We start from the raw sequence: 24,044 nt of genomic DNA, 5'->3' as shown, positions 1-24,044 counted from the left end.
CCAAGCTGAACAGATGCTTCGGCAAATCCGGTACGAAGCTCTGTTTAAAACCAGTCCAAGATACTTTTCCAAACTGTATCATCATTCTTCATTAGAAATCTAGACACCACTCAAGGTGGTTTCTTATACTAAAAAAAAAGTTGAGGAGTTTTTCAAATGTGAGCATTCTGAACATCCCTTATACATCAAAAACAATACTTCCAACTTAATAGTCATTTGCAAGTTTTTTTTCCTTCATACAGATTATTTCTGACAACTGTTTTTAATGACTACTGATGACCCATTTTAATTTATGCTGATAGAAAACATAAGTTAAATTACATTTTTAAAACCTCGTCCTTTACAAAATCAGTTTATAAATTTGCATCATAAAAATTAGTGTCGAAACCATCCAGATGGCCTTCATTTATATGGTGGTATATTAGTTGGTTTTCCCAGAGTTGGGGTGGCAGATGTCCCACTTTTCTATGTAGTGTAATCAGTAAATAAAACCAAGCACTAAGCTGGAATCCCAAAACAGGTTAGTTAGTAAGACCGTGTGATGGATTTCAGTGGGATAGAACCCTGGACCCATACAGCGATGTAGGTGTTAAAATACTGACAGCAAACCTTGGTGGGAACTTAATTCACCTCAAACAATAAACATAATCTGGAGATCCAAAAAGAAAATGATTCACATAGTCATTATTTGGTGGGGTTGTGTGTATCACAAAAAGAGGAAAAAATCCTCATTTATTAGAGCAAAGACTCACCAGATTGATAGATGTATTGACTATCACATCTTTTCCTATTAAAGCACATTGATTTGATCTCAAGTGTTTTCAAGTGTATGCCTTTGTGGCCTAGGAAATTATCTTTTGGAACTTATGGCCTGCATAAGCTAAGTCAACATGATATTACATTTTTATGTAGAGAAAAAAATTATAGAAATAGTGGTTATACACTCACAAATTTGTTGTAGGTACACAGAATTATCAAAACCCCAGATGCTTATAAAAAGTTTGCATTATTTAGAATTTGTTCCTTAGGAATCAAAGCAGTTTGCTTTTGTGAAACTGCATTTTTCAGAACTGCTCAAAGCACCTCATCTAGATGAGTGTTTTAAAAATATATATATAAAAAGTCTACAATGAGACTTCAACATCACATATTTAACCTTTTACAGGGCTCTTTATCATGTATCCCTTCCTTAAAGTCCTTCAGAATAAAATAAAAATAAACTCTCACATTCCATTAGAAAAAAATGGAAACATTCACGGTCTGAAAATTTTCTAGATTCCCCCAAATCATGGTACTATGTGCAATTTCCTCACATACAGGTTTTGAGGAAACCCCTGATCATCTATCATGGAATAGTTGGCTAATGGACATGCCATAGAAAATTTACATAATAGTAGTAAATAGATTAAAATCTATTCCATAAAATAAAAATGTTCTATGACTTCAATTTAAATACATATCTGAAAGCTAAAAGGAGGTTTTTTTGTTTTTCAAAAGTGCTAATTATTACATTTACAAGTCTCTTCAACATATCATCCAATTCTTTAAAAAACTAAACCACCTTGCTTTAGGCACACTGCTCAATGAGTTTCTAAGAAGCAGAGGGAAAAGAAATCACTTGTCAATTAATCCAGCTTCCTTAATTTTACTGAAGAAGAATTTCTCCAGGATATTGGCACATTTGTAGTATTCACTCTCAGGGGGGTTGTACTCTTTGCAATTGGTAAAAACTCGCTGTAAGTCTGCCATGAATAATTTCTTAGACACGTAGTACCTATTCTTGAGGCGTTCACTCATGGTTTTCAGATCTGCACAGGAAAAAAAATATATTAGCAATCTTTGACTCCTTTTAAACACCACCTGATAAAAGTGACGCTGGGAAAGAAATCTGTTGTTGGTTCAATTATGTTTTTATCATCGCAATACTATTGTTTAAGAGAAATTCTTAGGATCAAGGAAAATAATTCTTAAATCTTATGTTCATTCTTTTTGACTTTTTTTTTTTAATGTAAAATCACAGCCATTTTAACATTAAAGGGACCATTATCAGTCAACTGGTCCAATCCCCTATTGAGCACAAGGAAGCTAAGTAGATTAGCAATGATAAGTTTGATGAACTGACTACTGTTAGCTATTCATTCAGAATTAAACAGAAGAGGCTCTGTCTTCATGGCAGAGAGCAGGTGGAACTTTTGTACTGAATCATTTAATTACAGAAAACAATCAGACTGAGTTTATTTCACTAAATTCACAGTTGTTTTGGTGTTCTACACAGGACTACAGTAGAAAAATTAATCATCTGCAAACACATCACTGACTGGCACATAAAATAGTAAAAAAAAAAAAGAGGTCTCATGTGTCATGAATGATATAAAAATGACAAACTTTACTTCGTAATCTAAGTTTCCAAAGCAAGTAAGCCTAGCAAGACTTGTAAAAAATACTTTCCCAATTGGGCTGGGATTGTGGTTCAGTGGCAGAGCGATTTCCTCGCATGTGTGAGGCACTGGGTTTGATCCTCAGCACCACATAAAAATAAGTAAATAAATAATAAAGGTGTTGTGTCCATATACAACTAAAAAAATATTTTTAAAAAATTTCCCAATATATCTACTTGCTTTAAATTGTATTAGTCTATAAGTGAAAACACTACTTCATCTAAACTTGCAAGACTACAATGCAGTTTCCTCCATCCTCACTCTTGGGACCAATTTAAAGAACTCTATGCAAATTAGAAGACACTAACATTTGTCTGTTTATGGGCCCCTGGTTGTTAAGTCTGGTTCTATCATTAAAAGTTATGATTGTAGTAACTATACATGGAAAAATAAGACAAAATGGCTTTAAAAAAAAAACATTCTAACTACCAATACCCCAAGGTCCCACTATATTATCAAATTTTCCAGAGGGAGAGAAATTTATAAGTAAATACATTGGCATTATCATTTAATAAGATTAGTAAATTGATGTACTACATCCCAAAATGGGAAAAAAATTTACTTGCATTAAAATTCTAATTCTGCCACAAAACACAAAAGGAAAAAAAAAATGAGAAATGTTTTGTACTGCTTATCTCTTCTGATTAAAGCCTAGAATCTCAACAATGTATGGCATCCCTCTGTAAGCTCAACTTTTAGTTTTCCTTTCTTAAACTGAAACAGTTTGGAGAGAGAGGGAAAAAAAAACCTGAAAGTGTTAAGATAAACAAAGACTTCGCAAATTCTCCACCAAATATCTTACCTAAGTGTGACTGAACAGATCAAGATGTTCTTTCCTTTAAGAAAGAACAACTAAATTATGCCTCCTTAAGTAAAATTAGGTGTTTACATACATTCCTACCACTTTACTGTCTGCCACTTAAACTTCTGCTGTCCAATATAATGTTTTAGAAGGAAAAATCATATAGCAAAAAAAAAAAAAAAAAGAAAGAAAGAAAATACAAGTAAGCACACCGGGGGTGGACAGAATTTGACACAAAAAAAGTTGGCTCAAAAGCTTTCCAAACTTTTTTTTATTGGAGGGAAGTGGGTAAGCAGAAATGTGAGAGCATAAAAGGTAAAAGAAACAAAACTAGAATTTTAGAGTCTGTAAAATTCCTGAATAATATGGTGCGTTTTGAATACTTCCTCTATTTCCCTTCTATTCTAAGATAGCACCTTCTATCCCTAGCTTTCTTCAATTCTCTCAAATGACCAAATGGTGCAGGTTAAAATAGGGGACTAAATATAGGTGATGACACCAATAAATTATTCTATTTTCATTCCCCTCCCTACCCAACCTGGGAATTGTAAACAGGAAAACCCTGCCTACGGATCCATGGGTAGGAAGAACTCAGGCTTGAGTCAAAATGTTGACACAGTCCAATCAATGTACAGCTCACCACGTGTCATGTGAGACTCCATCCCAGGAGACAAAGGAGTTTTTAGAACACAAGGGAAAAAGAAGAAATGATTTTAGAAAAATCCATGAAGGCCAAGCACAGTGACATACACCTGTAATCCCAGCAACTCAGGAGGCCGAGGCAGGAGGATCACAATTTTGAGGCCAGCCTTATAAAAGTTAGCAAGCACCTCAACAACTTACTGATATCCTGTCTCAAAATTTAAAAATAAATAAATGAAAAGAACTAGGAATGTAGTTCAGTGGGTAAAGCACCCCTGGGTTCAATACCCAGTACCAACAAAACAAAACAAAACAAAAAACCCATAAAGGAAATAATGGGGAAATGTAAAAATATTGTTTCATCAGTCTTATCTTCAAATACATGAACATCTTAGGGGCAGGACTACACATTTTGTTCAGCATCTAAAGGCATCTCAAGAAAAGAATTATTGTTCCACTAAAGAGCACCGTTTCTGTTTAAATGAAATCTGTCTGGTCCACATCTCATCCATTACTGGCATTGCTCAACAGGGTCAATTTTCTCCACATGAGTTCTTGGGTGTGCCTACAGGTGGCTTCCAACTAGAGAAGCTCACACCTTTCTCAGAATAGAACAAGCAAGAAACTTCCACACAACAGACTTTAAGTTACATTAGGGGGAATTACTAGACCTCACACTGCAAGTGTGGAGTGAACTACTCCCCACACTCACACTCTCATGAGAGAGTTTCCCAAAACCAGTTGAGGTGGGGCTAGAGATATATCTCAGGGGTAGCAAAAAAAAGAGATGTCCGGAGGATGCTAAAACCAGTTCACTTAGGGCTGGAAATGAAAAGTAAAGGATTCTAACGTATTTTTCACATGGTGGAAAATATCAGTTCCCAAACCACCCTGACATGTAGGGTTCTAGACTATGTCAACTCTCCCTCTGATTTTCTTATACTAAAATATATAGTAGCGAGGCAGAGATGAGAGACAGAAAAACACATAGAGGTATAATGACGGTAGGCCACCAAAATCATTATAACTATAAATAACATTCATGTAAAAAGCAGTGCCACAGGAAACACCTGCAAATAACTCTCAGTCATGGAGGACCTAGTGGATCCCTTTCCTTCTTTCTTTCACATTTTAACACTTGGAACAGAAAAGGAACTGCCTCTCGCTTTAGCTAGCTGTCATCTGCACACTGCCAAAATGATTTAAAATTGGGAGTTCTCAGCAGGGGCATGGTGGTTCATGCCTTTAATCCCAGCTACTCAGGAGAGTAAGACAGAAAGATCTCAAGTTGGAGGCTAACCTCAGCAACTTGGTGAGAACCTGTCTAAAAATTTAAAAAGGGTTGAGGATGTAGCTCAGTAATAAAAGTTCCCCTGGGTTTTATCCCCAGTACTGACAAAAGAGAAAACCTGGGCATTCTCAACTGATTCAATTAAGCCTTCCTTTTATCATAGTACAAAGCATAACACCAAATTCTACAATTCCCATTTCTAAGGGGTCTTTCGTTGCTTTTGGAGGAGGACAAAGTTTAAAATAAACAGTATACGTTGACCAACAACAGTAACTATCAACATGGTGGACAATCAAGAACTCCATTATCTATAGTTTCTCCCTCTGAAAGTACAGTAGCCAATTGGCTTAAACTACCTTCTTTCATATTACCTTGAAAAATTCTTATAAGGAATAGCCAGTTAGGACAGGCTTAAAGCATATCAAAAGGACAAAACCTGCTATTTTTCCATTTGCAACCAAACAGGTAGAATATAACAAGGTTATGTCCAAGCGGCCAGTTTCCATGTCCAGTACTACCTGCAGTTCAGTCCTCCACCTCGACTTTCTGCATCTGGTATGGCGAGTGTGTGGGGGCTCTCAAAGACAGCTGCATGCTGACTCTACTGAACAGAACCACCCGCTTCTCCCTTGTCCTCCTGCTCTGACATTACTGTCCCCCCCACCACAAGTAAATAGAATCCCACCCCCATCATACACTTCCTACCCCACCACAGAGGACTACAAATCAACCTCAGCCACTCTTTGTCCCCCACACCACCATCCAGAGAGTTTCAAATCGATACTTAGAAAATTTTAATGGTATTACCCATGGGGAACCTTATAACTTCATAATATCCGGGAGCTTCTGTTCTCTTCACAGGTTCCATGAAGGGCCAAGCGCTTTGATGGCTCTTGGGTAAAGAAAAAAGTAAGGTATCTAATATGGAAATTCCACGTTGGGCAATCATTTCAAAATACTTGCATGAGGTGAACGAAGAGAACACCCACCTTCACCTGCTGGAGGATGCTCTTGAGGGTGCTGTACAGTTGGTCAGGATCTTTGGGCTCTTTACTTAAAAAGAAAAGAATAAACAGCAAGGATTAGCTTCTACCCTCTTTGCCCCCTGATTACTATTCAGCTCGGTCTCATTAAAAAAAAAAAAAAAAAGAAAAGAAAAACTGGAACCATTCTAGAACGTTTAATGAAAAGTGAAACCCACCAACTATGATATTACTGATTATCATCAGTTTTCCCTTTTTTTTTCCTAAATTTCTGGGAGGTGAAAAAGATCACTTCTATTAACATCATCCACCCCTCTTACTTACCTTTTCTCTTTTCCACTTGGTTTCCAGCCTGTCTCTCCTAAATGTCAACAAAATCAAACACTAAATGAGAACTGCTTTTGGTCAAGAGAATAACATACTTCCTACTTATCAAAAGCATCCTAAATGATAGCCATGCCTCAACAAAAGTCTATTTTGGGGAACAGACAGAAATTAACAGAACTTATTTACTTTCTTATATAGCTCACAACACCAAACGATTCCCAATCCAACAACCTTATCCTGCACATTTGTGTTTTTGAAAGCAGGAACTCCAACCTCTTATGGAAAAGCAGAAAAAAAAAATGACCTAGTACTGTATTTTTTTTGGATTGGAAATCAAATAATTTGCTAATCACCACGTCAAAGGGGAAAGCTGTTATTTTAGATCAGAACAAACCCTGCTCTGGTTTCTATTGTATTTGGCCAGGACCCTGCTTATAATGTGAGATGGTTTACTGTAGACATCCTGGGGACCCATAGATCTGGATTTGATTTCCTGCTCTCTCCTAAACACTCACTTACCCTAAATATGTTGCTTAACATCTTGCCTCGTGAGTTTACCAAAATATAAATCAAATCAGAACTCTAAAAATCAGGAGATTATCCCTTTTGAGATTAGCTGATTTAAAAAAGGAAACAGATGAATGCTTGAAACAAATAAGCATTTGTGATACAAGCAGCTATTATGCCATTAACAGGGACAATATAGGGAAGTAGAATTTCTGGGTTTAACAGTAAGATTTTTTTCTATAGAATAGATATAATGAAGTAATCTCACCCAAATACATTCTTAATTTTTCTGGAGAACTCTATTTTGTTTTATTTTTCCCATCTTCAATATATTACATGAACATGGATTTGAACTAAATAAGAATACCAAACGATAGTCAATGATAGTCAATGGCTTTTAATTTATAAAAACCCAATACAACTCATCTCTACTCTACAGAAAAGAACCCTTAGGAAAACTAATGTAAAATAAGGGACTTGTAATCAATTATATGATTTCCATGACACATGGAAAATAATCTTAAACTTTGAGGAAACTAATGTATTCAAGCACATATCTGTGCAGTTTCATTTGCCATTCCAATAAGACTTGGTGCAAACAGCAAGATGTTTGAAGGAGATCAGAATTGTCTTGTATCTAATTCTAACCATCTGATTATGTGCCATTTAATGTTAAATGAAATAACCATTCTGGGAGTCTATTTCCTCAAGTGTTAAGAGTAGAATTCCCTTCTTTCAGTGGTGCATATGGGTAGTGCCAAGCATTGTGCTACAAATGGCAGGCTCTCAACAAATGGTGGGTATAAACAGCTCTAGCAAGAGGGCACTCGTTTGGTTTCTATGAATTGGGAGAGGAGAAAAGACATTCACAGGAAAGCTTTTGCTGTCTTCATGGAGCCAGAAGGGCAACAAAAGGCTTTTCAAATTACTGCACTCTGAAATTGTTTTAAACAATTCATGGTGTTACCAAAAGATGATGCTTTTAAAAAAAAGGTCTATACATACTAATTCCAGGAATGCTTTCTATAGGAATCTGTCGAACTCCATCTTTAAAACAGGAAAGTCCAGGGTAGACTTTACGAATCTGGGCCTGTTTTCGTTCTATCAGCTTTTTAATTATCTGTAAAGCACAGGAAGAACACGTGGTTAGTGAAAGAAGTCTGTAATGATACAGTTCAAGTCAACAGGAAAATGTTTCGTTAGGCCTAACAAAGTATTTTTTATGAAACAAAATGAGAGGAAAGGATGAATGCTATTATCGCGTAAGAAATGAAAACATTGTTTTATATCATGGTCCTTTAGTGACATTTACACAACTGTCTTCCAATGACTTGTCCCTGCCATCAAGAAAAGCCAACACTGAGAGAACACACTGCCCCTAAGGCCTATTTGTCATCTTTAGCATAAGAGCCAATTATTCTGCTTGGCTTCTCTGAGGAGCTCTGTCAGAGTTACAGGAAAGCAGCCCTGGGCATTCACTACCCAGTCAAGTGGCAGGGTCTCTTCACATACATCAGCAAGGAACTGCTCTTTTGAGACTGGAGGAGATGAACAGGCCCTCAGAAAGTCCCAAAAGCCTGGAACAGTTATAGCCCCACTATTATTTAAACTTCTCAAGGTTGAACCCCAACCTATACTGTTTGCTTCCCAAAAAGCTGCTCTAAATTATTGTCTGTTATTCAACACAACCATGACATGAGCCACCGGGGCTGATTCCAGAAGTCTGAGAGATGTTTAATTCTGTAAAAATAATTCTTATTATCCTCAGGTACCTAATTCCAAGGCATTGCCATTTTCTTTTAAAAAACAAAAATCTCAAAAATCATCACCCTGAACATATCACAATTGTATGTTGTAAAAAAAAACAAAACAAAATACATTAAAAGTCACTAACTGAATTCGCAAAGGAAAACAAAAAAAATTCTAGTGCTTTATTTCAAACATATGGCTGGTAATTACTGAAGCATGAATATGTAATCCTAACAGTTAAACAAACAACTTCATAAAATGAAGGAGGCTGGTAAAAATATATTCCTGGTAAATCAAGATCAGTGCTGTCCAATAAGAAACACAAGGTGACCACTCCTGTAATTTACAATCTTCTGGACAGCAATTTTTCAAAAGGCAAAAAGAAACAAGTTGAAGAATCCCAAGGGCACTCTCTTAATTGGATGCCTTCAGAAACACCTGGAGGACTATAGTTCAACTTAAAATTTTTTCTTTTTCTAAAGAAATTCTCAAGGGTCTTGGGCTGGGGCTCAGCACTAGAGCACTCGCCTGGCACGTGTGAGTCCCTGAGTTCGATCCTCAGCACCACATAAAAGTAAATAAGTAAAATAAAGGTATTGGGTCCAACTACAAATAAAAAATAAATATTAAAAAAAAAGCTGGCCTCAGAAGGTCATTTAAAAAGAAAAAAAAAGAAATTCTCAAAAGTAAGTGTTCACCAAGTGGTTTCCATACACCTCACGTGGCACCTGGAAGATGGTGAACTTTTGAAAAGTGACTTTGTGGGAACGGGGGCTTCTTAACATCTCTATGCCTCCAAGCATCACGAGACAAGAGGCATTTCACATGTGTTCCAGTGAAATGTATCCTATCCTCTCTCAAATCCTATCTCAGTCCTATAACCTATTGCTATCAGTTTCACAGCCACACCCAAACAAAATTGGGGAGAGGATTCCCCATCTCTAATATGTCATCTAATCCTAATATGCCTTCCTACTAAAAAAAAAAAAACATTAATTTGCCCCATCCTTACTTTCGTTCCTTCAAACCCAGTCTCTTGTAGTCTCACGTGTGGATTTAGATTTAATCTGCCTGCACATACTGGCACAGACATGTGCTCACCCCATTCTGCCCATTTATAGACTATTTTTCAAATAATGTCTTTCTTCATCCACATACCTAATGATCCTTCCTAGTCATGTAGCTATCAATCTACTTATGGGGCACCCTGAATCTTCGCTCATACTGACTCAATTACCAGGATTTCTAGTTCAAAACGATCACCCACATGGCCAATTCATGTGATGGGAGGCTCCAATGGATCCCATCTTGCCCGTGGAGCCGATCTCATGAAGTAGTACTTAACTCCCCACTCTGGTCTGCCTGTCAACTCTGCGAGGTTTTTCTCTCCGTCTCTATTAATGGCTTCAACTTACTCTGCTCTTGTACTCTTTTAGAAGCAGCAAAGTCCTCAGTATATACAGTTTGTTTGCGACCACCAAGCAACTTTTACTTTTCATTGTAAAAAAGTTTTGGATTTTAGATCATTTCCGATTTGGGGGTTTTCAGATTAGGAATGCTCCATGGGTAAAGTCAGTGTATATATTCCAACACCTGAAAGAATCCAAAATCTGATGCACTTTCTAGTCACAAGAATTTTAGATAAGGGATACTCAATCTGTATGTGCATCCAAATAAATTATTTTATTATAATGAATTCAGATTTTTCTTTTTTTTTAAAGAACTAGGTTAACAGCTCCCAACCTCCAACATGGACTTCAATGGTATGTGTGAGAAAAGGCTGGAGGCAAAGAGGGAGGAAAAGGGCGCCAAGAAGAGAGAAGAAAAAGAACTAAAAGCTTGAGTGCTTTGTTGGCCATCTAAAATAGCTCAGTGCAGCTGGCTGTCCCTGGAGGTGGGAAGGGCCAACAGAGTACAGCATGAATGCGCAGACTCTGCCAAGGGAATCCTGCTCTCAGCTGACACTGGGGGGTGAACTGGTACCACGGGGAAGAGGACTGAGGAAAGCACAGCCCACGGTTCAGTGAGGGCTGGAGTTGGCCAGCAGCCTCTAATGTGGAACACACTGCTGCAGAATCCAAAGCTGCTCATTAGGCCCCAAGAGAACAATGAGGAAAGCCAGCTCCTCAGAGGCAGGGGGGAAGAGGAAGCTGCAGCCACCTTATTAACTCCTCCAAGTGCCCTTTCTAGAAGCCTCTATCAGACTGACATCTTGGACCAAGAAGCCAAAGAGTCGTTTTTATTTTCAAATTAAAAAAAAAAAAAAAAAATCACCTAAGAATAAGTTTGTGCCATCTTAAATAAAATGAGGACAGTAATGAATAACTACCATGCACCAAAGTAAGGAGCTCTACTAACATGGGTAACACTTGACATATAAGTAAGAATTGGGAGTAAGGATGTTAGTAGCAACCAGAAAACAAAGACGAGTGTAAGACAGATGTCTTTCTTTGGTGATTTGTTAGAGTGCACCAGAATGGATAACCAAAGTATTGAGTGGAATGGATGTGGGATGACACAGCCACAAACTCCATTGTCTGAACTCCAACAAACTGAAGGGAGCAAGGACATGGATCTGGAGAAAGGGAGGGAGCATGGGGGTAGAAAAGATGGTGGAATGAGATGGACATCATGACCCTAGGTACATGTATGAAGACACAAATGGTGTGACTCTACTTTGTGTATAACCAGAGAAATGAAAAATTGTGCTCCTTTGTGTACTATGAAACAAAATGCACTCTGCTGTCATGTATATATCAAATTAGAACAAGCAAATCAATTTAAAAAGAAAAGGACATGGGCTTAACACACAAAGTTCATTCATTTAATAAATGGCCTTTGTGTACTCCCCAATTATACTCCTTTCATGTTGTTTTTCTTATTCTGCCTTAGAGAAATTGAAAATTATTATGTGCTCAAATCTATCAGCCCTTCCCCTGATGGCTCCATTTAATTCATAAAAGATGTCATTCCAACATCATATAACAAATCACTTAATATTTAGAAGGATACTCCTTTGGAACATGCAATGAATAGGAGGTTTTAATACAGGCTTCGATAAATGCCTATGTAAGATGAATAATTAAAATCCGAACTGGTGGAGCAAACCAGTGCTGGATAGGTTCAAAGGATAAACTGGAACAGAAGCGGAAATGGCTTGTTGTGTGTGGATGAAGGGCACGGGTAATGGAGGAAGACACCCAGCAAGAAGGTGAAAGTATCAGTAATGGTCTTGAGAGAATTCATTTGAGATGAAACCAAAGAGTTAAGATTAAAAAGGATGGCTGACGGGGGAGCTGGGGTTGTAGCTCAGTGTTAAAGTGCTCGCCTCGCATACAGAGGGCATGGGGTTCGATCCTCAGCACCACATAAAAAAATAAAATAAAGGCATTGTGTCCATCTACAACTAAAAAAATTTAAAAAAAAAAAAAAAAAAAAAGGATGGCTGAGGACAGAGAGTACAAGGCTTTGCAAGACAAAATTAAAGTATGCCATCGTATTTTATACCAATTGAACTAGCACTGATTCTCTTAGGAGTGTGGCCTAAAAAGGAGACAAATGGCAAGCTGAGAGTACAGCATACAGTACACCTGTACACAAGAACCCAATGAAAGGAACCCACCCCAAAGAAGGCTAGCTGGCTGGAAGGAATACAGGTCAACCTACTTACCTCCTTCTGCTTTTTAATAATGACGGAAAATTCTGTGTATGGAATTCGGGGATTTAGTTCACATCCCATCAAAGTGGCGCCTTCATAATCCTTGATGTAGCCCACGTATTTGGTTTTAGGTATTTTAATTTCTTTGGAAAAACCCTACAAAGTAAATAAATTCATTCATAGAGACATTATGCAGTAAATATCTATTGAGTGCTTACTATGTGCCAGGCCCTGTGCGAGGAACCAGGATGCGCTCTCTTCAAGGTCCCGCTGCAGTACTGTGAAGAGGCTTAGCTTAAAAACCACCCATGAAGTTCAAAAAACATCAGAAACCAAACAGTGCAAACAGGAAGCTAGCAACATAAAAGCTATGACCCTAATAAATCAAATTTAAAAGTGTGAAATGGAAATGGAATTAGCTAAAAATTAGGTTTAATTTTGCACTGAATTACAATATAAATATGATTGTTATAAAGTACCCCCCGCAAAGTAGTGAGGGGGGTGCCTAGGATTCTTAAAAAAATCAGTAACTAATATTAAAATAAATTTGAAAAGAAAAGCTTGATAAAAACTACAGCAATTAGCTAGACTTAGTGCAACTTAACCCCGGCAGCTCAGGGGACTGAGGCAGGAGGATCACAAGTTCAAGGCCAGCCTCAGCAATTTAGCGAGGCTCTAAGAAACTTAGTTAAATCCTATTTTAAATAACAGAGGGCTAGGGATGTGTCTCAGTAGAGAACTACGCGTAGGTTTAATCTCCAGTACCAAAACAAACAAAAAAAGATAGCAATTACAACTGGGAATGTAGCTCAATGGTAGAGCATGTGTTTAGCTTGAGAGAGGTCCTGGGTTCAATCCCCAGCACTATTAAAAAAAAAAAAAAATGCAATTAAAAAGAACCTTGATATTAAAGAAATGAAACTTTAACTAGAAGTTTTTAATAGACCACCATGATATATAGCTGATTCAGTGATATTCATAGTTTGCAATATATTCATCTACATGCTTTAGGCTATAATAACAAGAGTACTGAGGATATATATTAAACATTATAAATAATACCTCATAATGTAAACATAATTTTCCTCAAAGTGTCTATTTGCATAAAATAACTTGGACTTCAGAACTATTACCTGTGATATTCTATCTCATCTCTCAGCACAGACTTACATTCCAAGTAACTATTGCCATCATCCTCAAAGAGGACCACAGAAGAGACATTTTTTTTTTTTTTTTTTTTGGTACTGGGGATAGAACCCAGGGACACTTTACTGTTGAGCCACCATATCCCCAGCCCATTTTATTTTATGTTTTGAGACATCATTTTGCTAAGTTGCCTAGGGCCTCACCAAGTTCCTGAGGCTGGACAACTCTACACACTTAGGACTGAGAGTGTCTCTTAGTCTAGGGATACCATACTTTAGAATGTCAGGATACGATATGATGCTTCATTTACAGATGACATTTATTCATTCACTCAAAAGCAGTTGTGTAGTATTTTGTCTGTTATAACCTCTAGTCCCATATGTAGTGAGCATATGGCTTACAAAATAAAAATACTTCTTATAAATAGAAACACTGAAAGGGAAAAAAAAAAAAACTTATTTGGATGAGAGCTACCTGAATCATTTTAAGAAAATGAATGACAGAACAATGTTGCGCAGTGAGAAACACACCTGTTTCTTGAAGTATCCGATTGCATATTCATCTGCATATGTGAGGAAGTTCAGGATGTCATGTTTTATATGATATTCTTTCAAATGATTCATCAGATGTGTTCCATAGCCCTGTGTGGAAGTTAGTATACAGACAAATATGTTAGGTTCTGGAGAAAAGAAATTCCTACAAGGTTATCAGGAAATATTGCAAATTTGGGAGTTCGAGTTTTGATATATTTTACCAAATAGGGCCTTTCCTTAAAGAAATATAATATTGACCCTTTCTTGCATTCCTGAACTTGGAGCTACAAAACTTAATTCAAAACTCTTTTTTGAGATAAATATCAGCATTTGAAAATACAACTTTTTGCTTCTTTGAAATTAACAACCAAAGGCTGTGGGTATAGCTCAGTGGCAGAACATGTGCCTAGCATAATGTGTGAGGCCCTGGGTTCAATCCCCAGTGTGAATGGAGAAGGAAAGGTGAAAGAAGGAAAGGAGGGAGGGAGGGAGGAGAAAATAACATAGGCTGCAAGTTGCTAGTTTATTTCTAAAACTTACTGAATATTAATATGAAAGTTTTTGGAGTAAATGTTATGAATTTCTGCCTACTCTCGAAAGTACCTGAGAATCTCAGATGAAAAGAGGTTTGTAAGTGAAATGTTCTGATCTTCACTAGAATATTTATTAATCCAAGTGTCTGTGGTATACCATATATCAGCAACTCATCCAAAAAAACTGTATCATCAAATGCACAGGATTTTCAACTTGATCTTATCAGACCTTTCCAAACAAGTTCTAAGAAGCCCAGAATCTCTAAAACGGCCAAAGTACATTAGGAAGTAACTAAAAACAGTGAACAACGTTGAATAAATAAGTGGTTTAAATATGAAAAATGTAAGCAAGTACTAGTTAAATTTATTGGGAAAACCTCCTTAAAAAAGAAAGATGAATGTAAATCCAAGCATCCACAGAAAAATACCTTCACATAAAAAGACCCAAATGTGCTCACAGGTATGATCTCACAGAACCATAGAACTGCAAGGGCAGAAGGGTCTTTGGAAATCATGGAGTCTAATTCCGCTTCCCATGTGAAACTAGAAGTCTTTTGTCATTTATCATAAGAAGATAGGTAATCTGCTGCAATACCTTCAATGCAGGATATGCTTTGGTTCTGAGGTGGACCAACTTATTTTTAGGCATGAAGACCTTCCTACCGCTCACCAGAGATCTGTCTGGCCCCTTGTTTTTTCTTTTTTTTTAATTTTTTTTTAAGTTGTAGATGGACATAATACATTTATTTGTTTTTATGTCGTGCTCAGGATTGAACCCAGTGCCTCATCCGTGTGAGGCAAACGCTCTGCCACTGAGCCACAATCCCAGCCCCTGGCCCCTTGTTATTTCTCATGGACCTTAGATCTACTCTTTGAGTTACAGACTCATTTCTGCTTTTAACAGCTAGCTCTTCAAGCCCTTGAAATGTATACTGTCCTATTCATGCCCATCTCCATCTCCCGAGTCCCAAGCAAAGCATCATCAAAGCTACAGTCATCATTCTTTATATGGGATGACTCCAAGACCCCTCATCAACCTAATCACTTTTTCCAGGACTTTCTCCAATATAGCAATGCCTTCCCTAAAGCATGGATTCTTGGACATAATGATGATCAGGTAATTCTCTGTCCTACAAACAGGAGAGCAGTATCATCTCTCTCTTCTGGAAATTATTCTGTCACTGATATTATTCAAATACATTTTAACTTTTCACAAACATATCACAGTACTGAAACACTAAGTTTTAAATAAAAACATGAATACAATATTCCTCTGTTTAAGGAGAAGATAGTAAAATGGGAAAGATAAATATATAAATACACGATTAAAATAGACAGTTGCAGTGTTCAATGTGGGAGCAACTAGCCCCATGGAGTGATTTAAATGTGACTAATCCAAATTGAGATGTGCCAGAAGTATAAACTACACAGAAAGAAAATTGTCATTATTAAACTTTTTACTTGTTATATGCTGACATGGCAATATTTTGGACATAGTAGGTTAAATAAGTAGTACAGCTGGGCATGGTGGTGCACGCCTGTAATCCCAACAGCTCAGGAGGCTGAGACAGGAGGATCACAAATCAAAGCCAGGCTCAGCAACTTAGCGAGGTGCTAAGCAACTGAGTGAAACCCTATCTCTAAATAAAATACAAAATAGGGTTGGGAATGTGGCTCAGTGGTCGAGTGCCCCTGAGTTCAATCCCTGGAACCCACATCCCCCACACCCCATAAAATAGTACAAAAATAATTTCATGTATTTATTTTTACTCTTTGTAATATGGCCACTAGAAATTTTAAAATTATGTATGTGACTGGCTTGAGTCTCACATTATATAACTATTGTGCAGCTCTGAAAAAGTGATGTATTTGTACCTATAACAGCAAAAAAGAAAAACACATAATAATTAAGGGGGTGAAAAGGGATGGAAGGAAATAAGAAGTTTAAGCTAGGCCTTAAAAGTGGTTGTCAAATGAAAGACATGGGAAGGAGATGGATTTGAAATCTAAATGTAAGGTAAAAAAGACCTTTACAAAAGTATTGCAAAAGGACATAAGGTGGGGTATTGTGGCACATGATTTATAATCCTAGCTACTTAGGAGACTGAGGCTATTAGTTTCAAGAGATCAAGGGCAGCTGGACCATATAGTGAGACCTTATCTCAAAATAAAATAAAAAGGTCTGGATGGTAGAGTGTTTGTCCAGCACAAGCAAGATCCTGGGTTCAATTCCCAGCACATAAAAAAAACATGCTGGGGGGGCGTGTAGCTCAGTGGCAGGCCATCTGCCTACCAAAGCCCTGGGTTCAATCCCTTGTTACTGCAAGAAAAATGTGTGTGTGTGTGTGTGTGTGTGTGTGTGTGTATAAAAAGAAATTATATAACATAAAGGTATAAAAAGGCTTCTTCAAGAAAATATAAAATGCATAAGTACAAAGACTGATATTAAGTAGACTACTTCTTTGTATCTTTAAACTTCGTTAAGATACCATAAGCAATTTAAGATACCATAAATGACATATAAATGTTATTAAGTCTTAACAAGAATATATTATTATCTTCTATAGGATCAATACCAAGGGGGGGCAGTCTAAATGAAACATTGTCATAGGCACAAATAACAAATATTATCAATAAAGAAACAAATATGTCCAACAGCATAGAAATCAGAACACTCCACCATAAAATGAAATATTTCAACAATAATTGTCAGTAAGGATAAGGAGAAATGATATTCTCCAACAACACTGGTAAAAATGTAAATTCAGAGGCCCATTGAAAGAGCAATCTAGAAATTAGATTGGACATATTCATTCATACAGCAATTCAACTTCTATTACTTAAATTATGATGCATCTGCCTTATAAAATATTATAGAAAGAATAAAACAGCTCTATATCATCACTAGTAGAAACTTCTGAAATGAAAAAAAAATATATAGAAAAAAGAAAAGAAATTTCTGCAATGATGGAAATGTTCTTTATGAGCTAGGGATGTGGCTCAGTAATAAAGTGCTTGCCTAACATGTGTGATGTCCTGAGTTCAATTCCCAGTATGGCAAAATATATATATATATATATTTTTTTTTTTCAGGAAATGTTGTTTATGCTATCCAATATGGTAGCACAGGTGTTACTGTGTACTTGAGTAACTGAGGAACGAAATTATAAAATTAACTTAATTAATTTAAGTATAAATTTATATAACCAAACGTATACAATGAAGTTGAAAGATCTCTACAACATAACGTTAAGATTATTTTGAAGTACAAGAATCTATGCAGGGCTGGGATTGTGGCTCAGTGGTAGAGTGCTCACCTAGCATGCATGAGGCCACTGGGTTCAATCCTCAGCACCACATTAAAAAAATAATAATAATAATAATAACGTGCCCACCTAAACTAAAAAAATAAATAAATATTTTTTTAAAAAAGAATCTATGCAGTATAAATATCATTTATGTAAACAACAAAACACACTGTCATCTGATATGTCCAGGGGCATTCCAATGTATGTAAATCAAAAGACAAGTACCTGGAAGGACAAATATGAAGTTCACAGTAGTGAGTTGGTGGTAGGACTTTTGCTTTATATGAAAATGTAACAAAAATTATCTTCATATTTTTTCAGTGCTTTACCACTGAGAATATCCCCAGTCCTTTCATTTTTATTTTGAGACAGGGTTTCACTAAGTTCCTAAGAGTCTTGCTAAGTTGCTAAGCTGGTCTCGAACTTGCAATCCTCCTGCCTCAGCTTCCAGTGTCAACTGAGATCACAGGCAAGTGCCACTGTACCTAGCTAAAAATTATTTTTAAAGATAAAAACTGGAGAAAAGGGGAAAGGTTGTTTAGTCACTGGGAAACACGTGTATAGGTAAAGTGGTGTCTTGAAATTCATTAAAAAACTATTCCTCTAATGAAGCTCCTGTCACTATAAACGTAGTTGATGCAAGAGAGCTATGATTTTGTTATATGTACCACCTTGTAAAGAGTTAATAAAAGCTGGGTGAGGTGGCACATGCCTGTAATCCCAGTGGTTTAGGAGCTGAGGCAGGAGGATTGTGAATTCAAAGTCAACCTCAGCAACTCAGTAAAGTAGCCCTGGTACAAAAGAAGAGTTAGTAAAACTAAATTTTCTCCTCTTTACCCCCAAATTCAATTAATTTTACTAAGGATGGTTCTTTGGTAGCTTCTCACAACCTGCATAAGATATCTGTCATCAGAGTCAACTAGTTTGTCACCTCTACAAAGAAATTTTCCCCATTCCAAGTTGCTTGTGATGAGGGACTGTGTTTTTCAACATGAACCTCCTCTGCATCTAGTATTATGACTCACAGGTAAACATCATCTCTGTTAGAGATAACACTGAAAACAAAGCTATTATAAGCAAATGTTTAGATATTAACCCCAAAACTATTTCCTTGTTTTTATTCCTGTATTTTAAACTGTCACCAAAAGGATTCCTTTCCAAATCCACTTGGTAACTTCAAAGCTTATTTAAATGTTTATTGTGGTAAACAACTGTAGAAGTAATATAATTTCTGAGTTACATATAAGAAAGTCAAATAGTTTTTACATGACAAGGCATTCTAAGCCAGGTGAGGAGTTTCAAATAAATTCTCAAATGTTACCTTTGTGTGTGCTTTGGGCATGATAAAATCACATACAAATCTTATTTAACATATTCATAGGATTTGGTATATAAGCCTGATTCTCCAAAATGACTGAAGAAGACTTTTAAAGTAACATTTAGCCAAGATCATTTAGCCAAGATCTTTAATATGGTGAATAAACATTTAAAACCTCTATTTATACAACCAGGCATGATGGCATATACCTGTAATCTCAGCCACTTGGGAAGATCCCAAGTTTGAGGTCCGTCTCAGCAACTTAGCAAGGCCCTAGTCAACTTAGCAAGTCCCTATGTAACTTAGTGAGACCCTTTCTCAAAGTAAAAAATAAAAAAGAGCTAGCTGGAAGCAGTCAGTGCCTAGGAATCCCTGCATGTAATCTCCAGTATCAAGAAGAAAAAAAAAAATACCTGTATTTATGCATTTGCTGTTTTCACAGATATAGGCTGCTGCCACTGGGACCCATGAAGTCTTAAGAATACTACCTATGAGCTGGAGTTGTGGCTCAGTGGTAGAGCACTTGCCTAGCATTTGTGAGGCACTGGGTTCAATTCTCAGCACCACATATAAATAAATAAATAGGTCCATCATCAACTAAAAATAATTTAAAAAAAAAAAAAAAAAGAATATTACCTGTGTCAGGAGTTGTTCAATAACCCATAACTAATGACACAGGAGAGTGAAAAGACCAGAAAACAAATGGAAGAACTGCTTCTCCCATTCCTATTCCTACTAAAAAGCAAGTCCCTAATTTTTTTTCATATATATTGAAGGAAATTTTATTCCTCTATTCCATTCAGTTTCGAAAAACTAATCATTTTCTAAAACTGCACTTCCAAGACATTCAAGTGTTTGTTGTTTTTTTTTTCCCCCTCTAGTTCTTTCTATTGAGTTTGTGATGTTTTGCTACTTTCCTTTAAGTCTTTAGAAAATTACATGGTTTAGAGGGAAAAAAACAAATTGTCCTTCTGGGAAGTAATATGACAAAGCATCCAATTCATATTAAATACCTTCAGTTTTCCTCTGGTATCTTCCTAAAAGTGTGTCCAAGTCAACCTTAATCGACCTTTTCAAACAAGAAATAGCTATCTTTAAAGACAAAAATTATGCAACCTTTCTGAAATGGAAAACCAAAAGCATATTTTTTAGGTCTTATCTCTATGGAAGTCAAATTTTTCTTTAAGTAAACTCTAGGTCCTAAACTCTAGACATTTGGAAATATATGGATATTTGGACATTTCTCATTTTCTCAAAGGGTAAAAATGATAAAGATAGCAGTAATGCCATCTAAAGATGTGCTGTCAGAATTCCTTGAAAAATCACCAGAGAACAATTTCCAGCACATTTAGGACTTCACCTTCCCCAGTCAGAATGATGAATGTTAAGACAGTCAAATCGCATTTGCCCTTTGATGCTTAGTGCTAGGAGTCAAAGACAAAAGGCTCCACTTGAGCTTCATGAGATTAGATACATCACAGCAACTATAATTGCACTGTAACTAGAGAGTAAACCTGTTAATAAAAGCAAAAGCACCAACAAGTGACTGTAACCCTCAACCAAAGAATGATTCCTTCTAGTGATTTATTTTTGGTTTTTGGAAATGGATGTCCCTAGATCTGCATATGTAATCTGTGAACCGCTCCCCACATGTGCCTCCTGAGCACCTGATATGTGACTAGGTCAAGCTGAGAGGAGAGTAAAGCATACACTGGATTTCAAGGACTTAATATAAGTCAAATAATATAAATAGTCTCAACAATTATTCATGATATTCAATACTAAGCAAAATAAAATGTTTTAAAAATTAATCTCACCTGTTTCCGCTTGCTTTTTTATAAATGTAGTCACTAGACTATCTTAAAACACATATATAGCTTCTATCTGCAGATTGCGTTATGCTTCTGTTGGATAATATCACTGGAGACTTTCTAATAAGTTTTCTTGGCAATTATCTAAATATGAGCTGTTTATCTCTCCACTACCACCATAGTTTTCCATGATATTCTTTAGGGTTTCCTAAATACCAAATGAATAATCTTCTAAGGATACACTTTCTGATTTCCTTTTTCCTAAGAACAGCAGAGCAGCACATGACAGGGTCTAGAGGAGAGCTCTTTGTGCCTGCCCAAAGGGAATCTAGTTCATTCTGACCAGACCAACCATAATACCAATAAAACACGGCCAGAGTTCCCAGGGAAGAGATAATCTATGCTCAAAACAATTAGGGGGAAACAAAAACAAAAACATTCCAAAACCTACATGAATAGGAATACTGTACTCAAGTTTTTCATAACTTCCTGTATTAGAATCTCTTTAGTCCTTGTCCCCTTTAGGGGAAAGGGCATACGAATTTTTCTCAGGCATAAGCCGCTTAAATCGTTTTCCTAATCCAGATAAACCACATCCTTTCTGGTGTTTTAGCACTGACAGGTGTGTGTATGCACGTACACACAGGCATGTGCGTGTGGTATGTCAGTTAATAATAAACATTGAAATTTGCTTTCAAACACCTCTCTCTTCATTTGCTATAGGCTACACTTAAGTTGAATACTGGGTTGTGCAGTGTGCTTTGGCCCAAGGTCCAACAAGGCCTTGAACAACCCTACTTGTTGGTAAATGGAACAGTTTGCTCTCCTCACACATATACCCATACACATACACTCACAGTGAATGGACTCTTCACAAAAAGTCCTGAACTTCATTTTGAACCTTCTCTGGCCATGGCACAGAAAGCTCCTCCCAAGCTCCACAGCTTTAGTGAGAAGCCCCACATTCTGCTTTTTTTCTAAGACCTTGGGTTTCCCTTACCTTGACTTGCTCATTTGAGGTTACAGCACAGAAAACAATCTCTGTGAATCCTTGGGATGGGAACATACGGAAACAGATACCACCAATAACACGGCCATCTTTAATTAAAGCAAGGGTTTTGTGTTTCCTGAAAGAATAAGATTATGTCAAAGTTTTACCTGTCTTGGTAATATGAATATACTTTTTGAGGCATTCTTTAATAACCAAGAAGGGGGTTCGCCTTTCTATGGGAACTTCCTTCATCTAGCTACTATCTTCACTAGACCATCCTTCCACCTAGACTTTTCAGAGCACGAGACTTCATCAGAGCTCCCCTCAGTACCAGAGGCAACTCACCTAAGAAATGTGTGAAGTCTACAAATGGAAAACAGAGAATGTGTGAAGGTGCTCTGAAACTGATGCACCCAATTCCCAGGGGACCCACAGTGGGGGGTCAGGGAATGCTCATGTCATGCCCAAACATGGCATGTATTTCTGAAGGGTTTGTTCTTACTCAAAAACATTATGGAAAAAAAAAAACACAAAATCCACACGTCCAATTGGTGAAACTCTATATACAGAATTTATCAGACCTTCTCTATAAAGCATCACTCTGAACTGTCACATGCATATATTATAGTTCATATGGGCTGTTGGGCTGTATGTACTAGAACACATCCAATTAGAGAAGTGTGTGAGTGTGTGTGTGTGTGTGTGTGTGTGTTAAAGCAATGGATTTTCAAAGTTAATCTGTCTTATATACCAATAATTTTCCCAGTGTTCACTGACCTTGGCAACAATGGAACCCACTTAAATCAACAAAACCAAAATGCTTTGATGATGAAAAAAGAAAGGCCACCTCTTATTGTGTATATTCTCTCACTGCTAAAATGAATGAAGCACAGGATAGTCACCAGCAATTTGAAATATAAAGCTCCATTATTATTAACATTTATACATTGTTGAAAAATTAATCATAGTGCTTTTTGATGTGAAGATTAACTTGATGTAGCCTATACCCACAGTGTGACAGGAGGCAAGAGGATTCAGTGGGTGGTAAGGGCTGACTTTCACTATCTAAGAGGAACTGCTCTTTCACTTTAAAAGGAATTAAAGAAAAAGAAAGAGCAAAGCTCAGCTTACGGGTCAAAGACAAGCCGTGTGATGTATTCTTTTGGCATTCGGGGCAGCTGATGGGAGAACACATTCTGTAGGCCAACCAGCCACATCAGGATCTTCTTGTTTGGTTTCTGGTTCAGGGAATTGCCGATCACATGAAACTCGATTACACCTCTCCGTTCTTCCAGCCTTGCTGCCTCGTCCCTAGCCGAATGTGCTGACAAAAAATTGGTCTGAGATGCAAGAGGCAGGGGGAAAAAAAAGAGTTATTGTCATAAGATAGTGAAGCTGGAACATATCAAAACTTGTCTTCTAAGCTGGGTGTAATGGAGCACACACCCGTAATCCCAGCTACTTAGGAGGTTGAGGCAGGAGGATCCCAAGTTTGAGGCCAGATGGGGCAACTTAAAACAAAAAGGAGTTAGACACTGAGTCAGAGATTAAAAAGTGCTTGGGCTGGGATTGTGGCTCAGAAGTAGAGCACTCGCCTAGCACAGGCGGTACCCGGGTTCAATTCTCAGCACCACATAAAAATAAAGGCATTGTGTTGTGTCCATCTACAAAAAATATATATATTTTTTCTCTCTCTCTCTCTCTCAAAAAGATTATAAAAAAAAGTATAAACTATAAAAAGTGCTTGCCTAGCATAGGCAAGGCCCTGGTTTCAATCCCTAGTACTATACCAAAAAAAAAAAAGTTCTTCTCTTCTTTGTTCTGTTAAGATACATATTTGTGATTTTTCAGGGTCCTAAACACATGCACAGATGAGAAAACATGCATACACATGCACATACACATACACACCACGAGTTAGGAGGACAGAAAAGTTTGGTAAAGATTGTATTGTAAGAAAGCTGAGTATTACCTATATATAAGGGTGGTATTTGATATAAAATTAGG

The 24,044-nt window shown here is 37.0% G+C and overlaps 1 protein-coding gene across 7 annotated transcripts in view; it reads right to left on the bottom strand.

The window, feature by feature from the left end:
• Positions 1-202: 202 nt before the first annotated feature.
• Kat2b (lysine acetyltransferase 2B) overlaps positions 203-24,044 on the bottom strand; it is a 104,016-nt gene continuing 80,174 nt past the window's right edge. For 2 of the 7 annotated variants that reach the window (XM_027923157.2, XM_071619448.1), the window contains exons 10-18: positions 23,169-23,377; positions 22,047-22,173; positions 14,074-14,184; positions 12,410-12,553; positions 7,996-8,110; positions 6,481-6,517; positions 6,163-6,226; positions 5,981-6,065; positions 203-1,808 (exon numbers count right to left, since the gene is read on the bottom strand). In XM_027923157.2, the coding sequence (XP_027778958.2) occupies positions 1,615-1,808; positions 5,981-6,065; positions 6,163-6,226; positions 6,481-6,517; positions 7,996-8,110; positions 12,410-12,553; positions 14,074-14,184; positions 22,047-22,173; positions 23,169-23,377 (1,086 nt within the window). In that variant the 3' untranslated portion in view covers positions 203-1,614. Of the gene's footprint in view, positions 1,809-5,978; positions 6,066-6,162; positions 6,227-6,480; positions 6,518-7,995; positions 8,111-12,409; positions 12,554-14,073; positions 14,185-22,046; positions 22,174-23,168; positions 23,378-24,044 lie in introns of those variants that run through there. The other 5 variants (XM_071619445.1, XM_071619476.1, XM_071619469.1 and 2 more) reach the window with 5 other exon arrangements.

The sequence above is a fragment of the Marmota flaviventris genome, chromosome 1, assembly GCF_047511675.1.
Source record: "Marmota flaviventris isolate mMarFla1 chromosome 1, mMarFla1.hap1, whole genome shotgun sequence".
In the NCBI taxonomy this organism is placed as follows: domain Eukaryota; kingdom Metazoa; phylum Chordata; class Mammalia; order Rodentia; family Sciuridae; genus Marmota; species Marmota flaviventris.
Note: the sequence above shows the minus strand (reverse complement) of the source record. Positions and strands in the feature narration are given on the sequence as shown.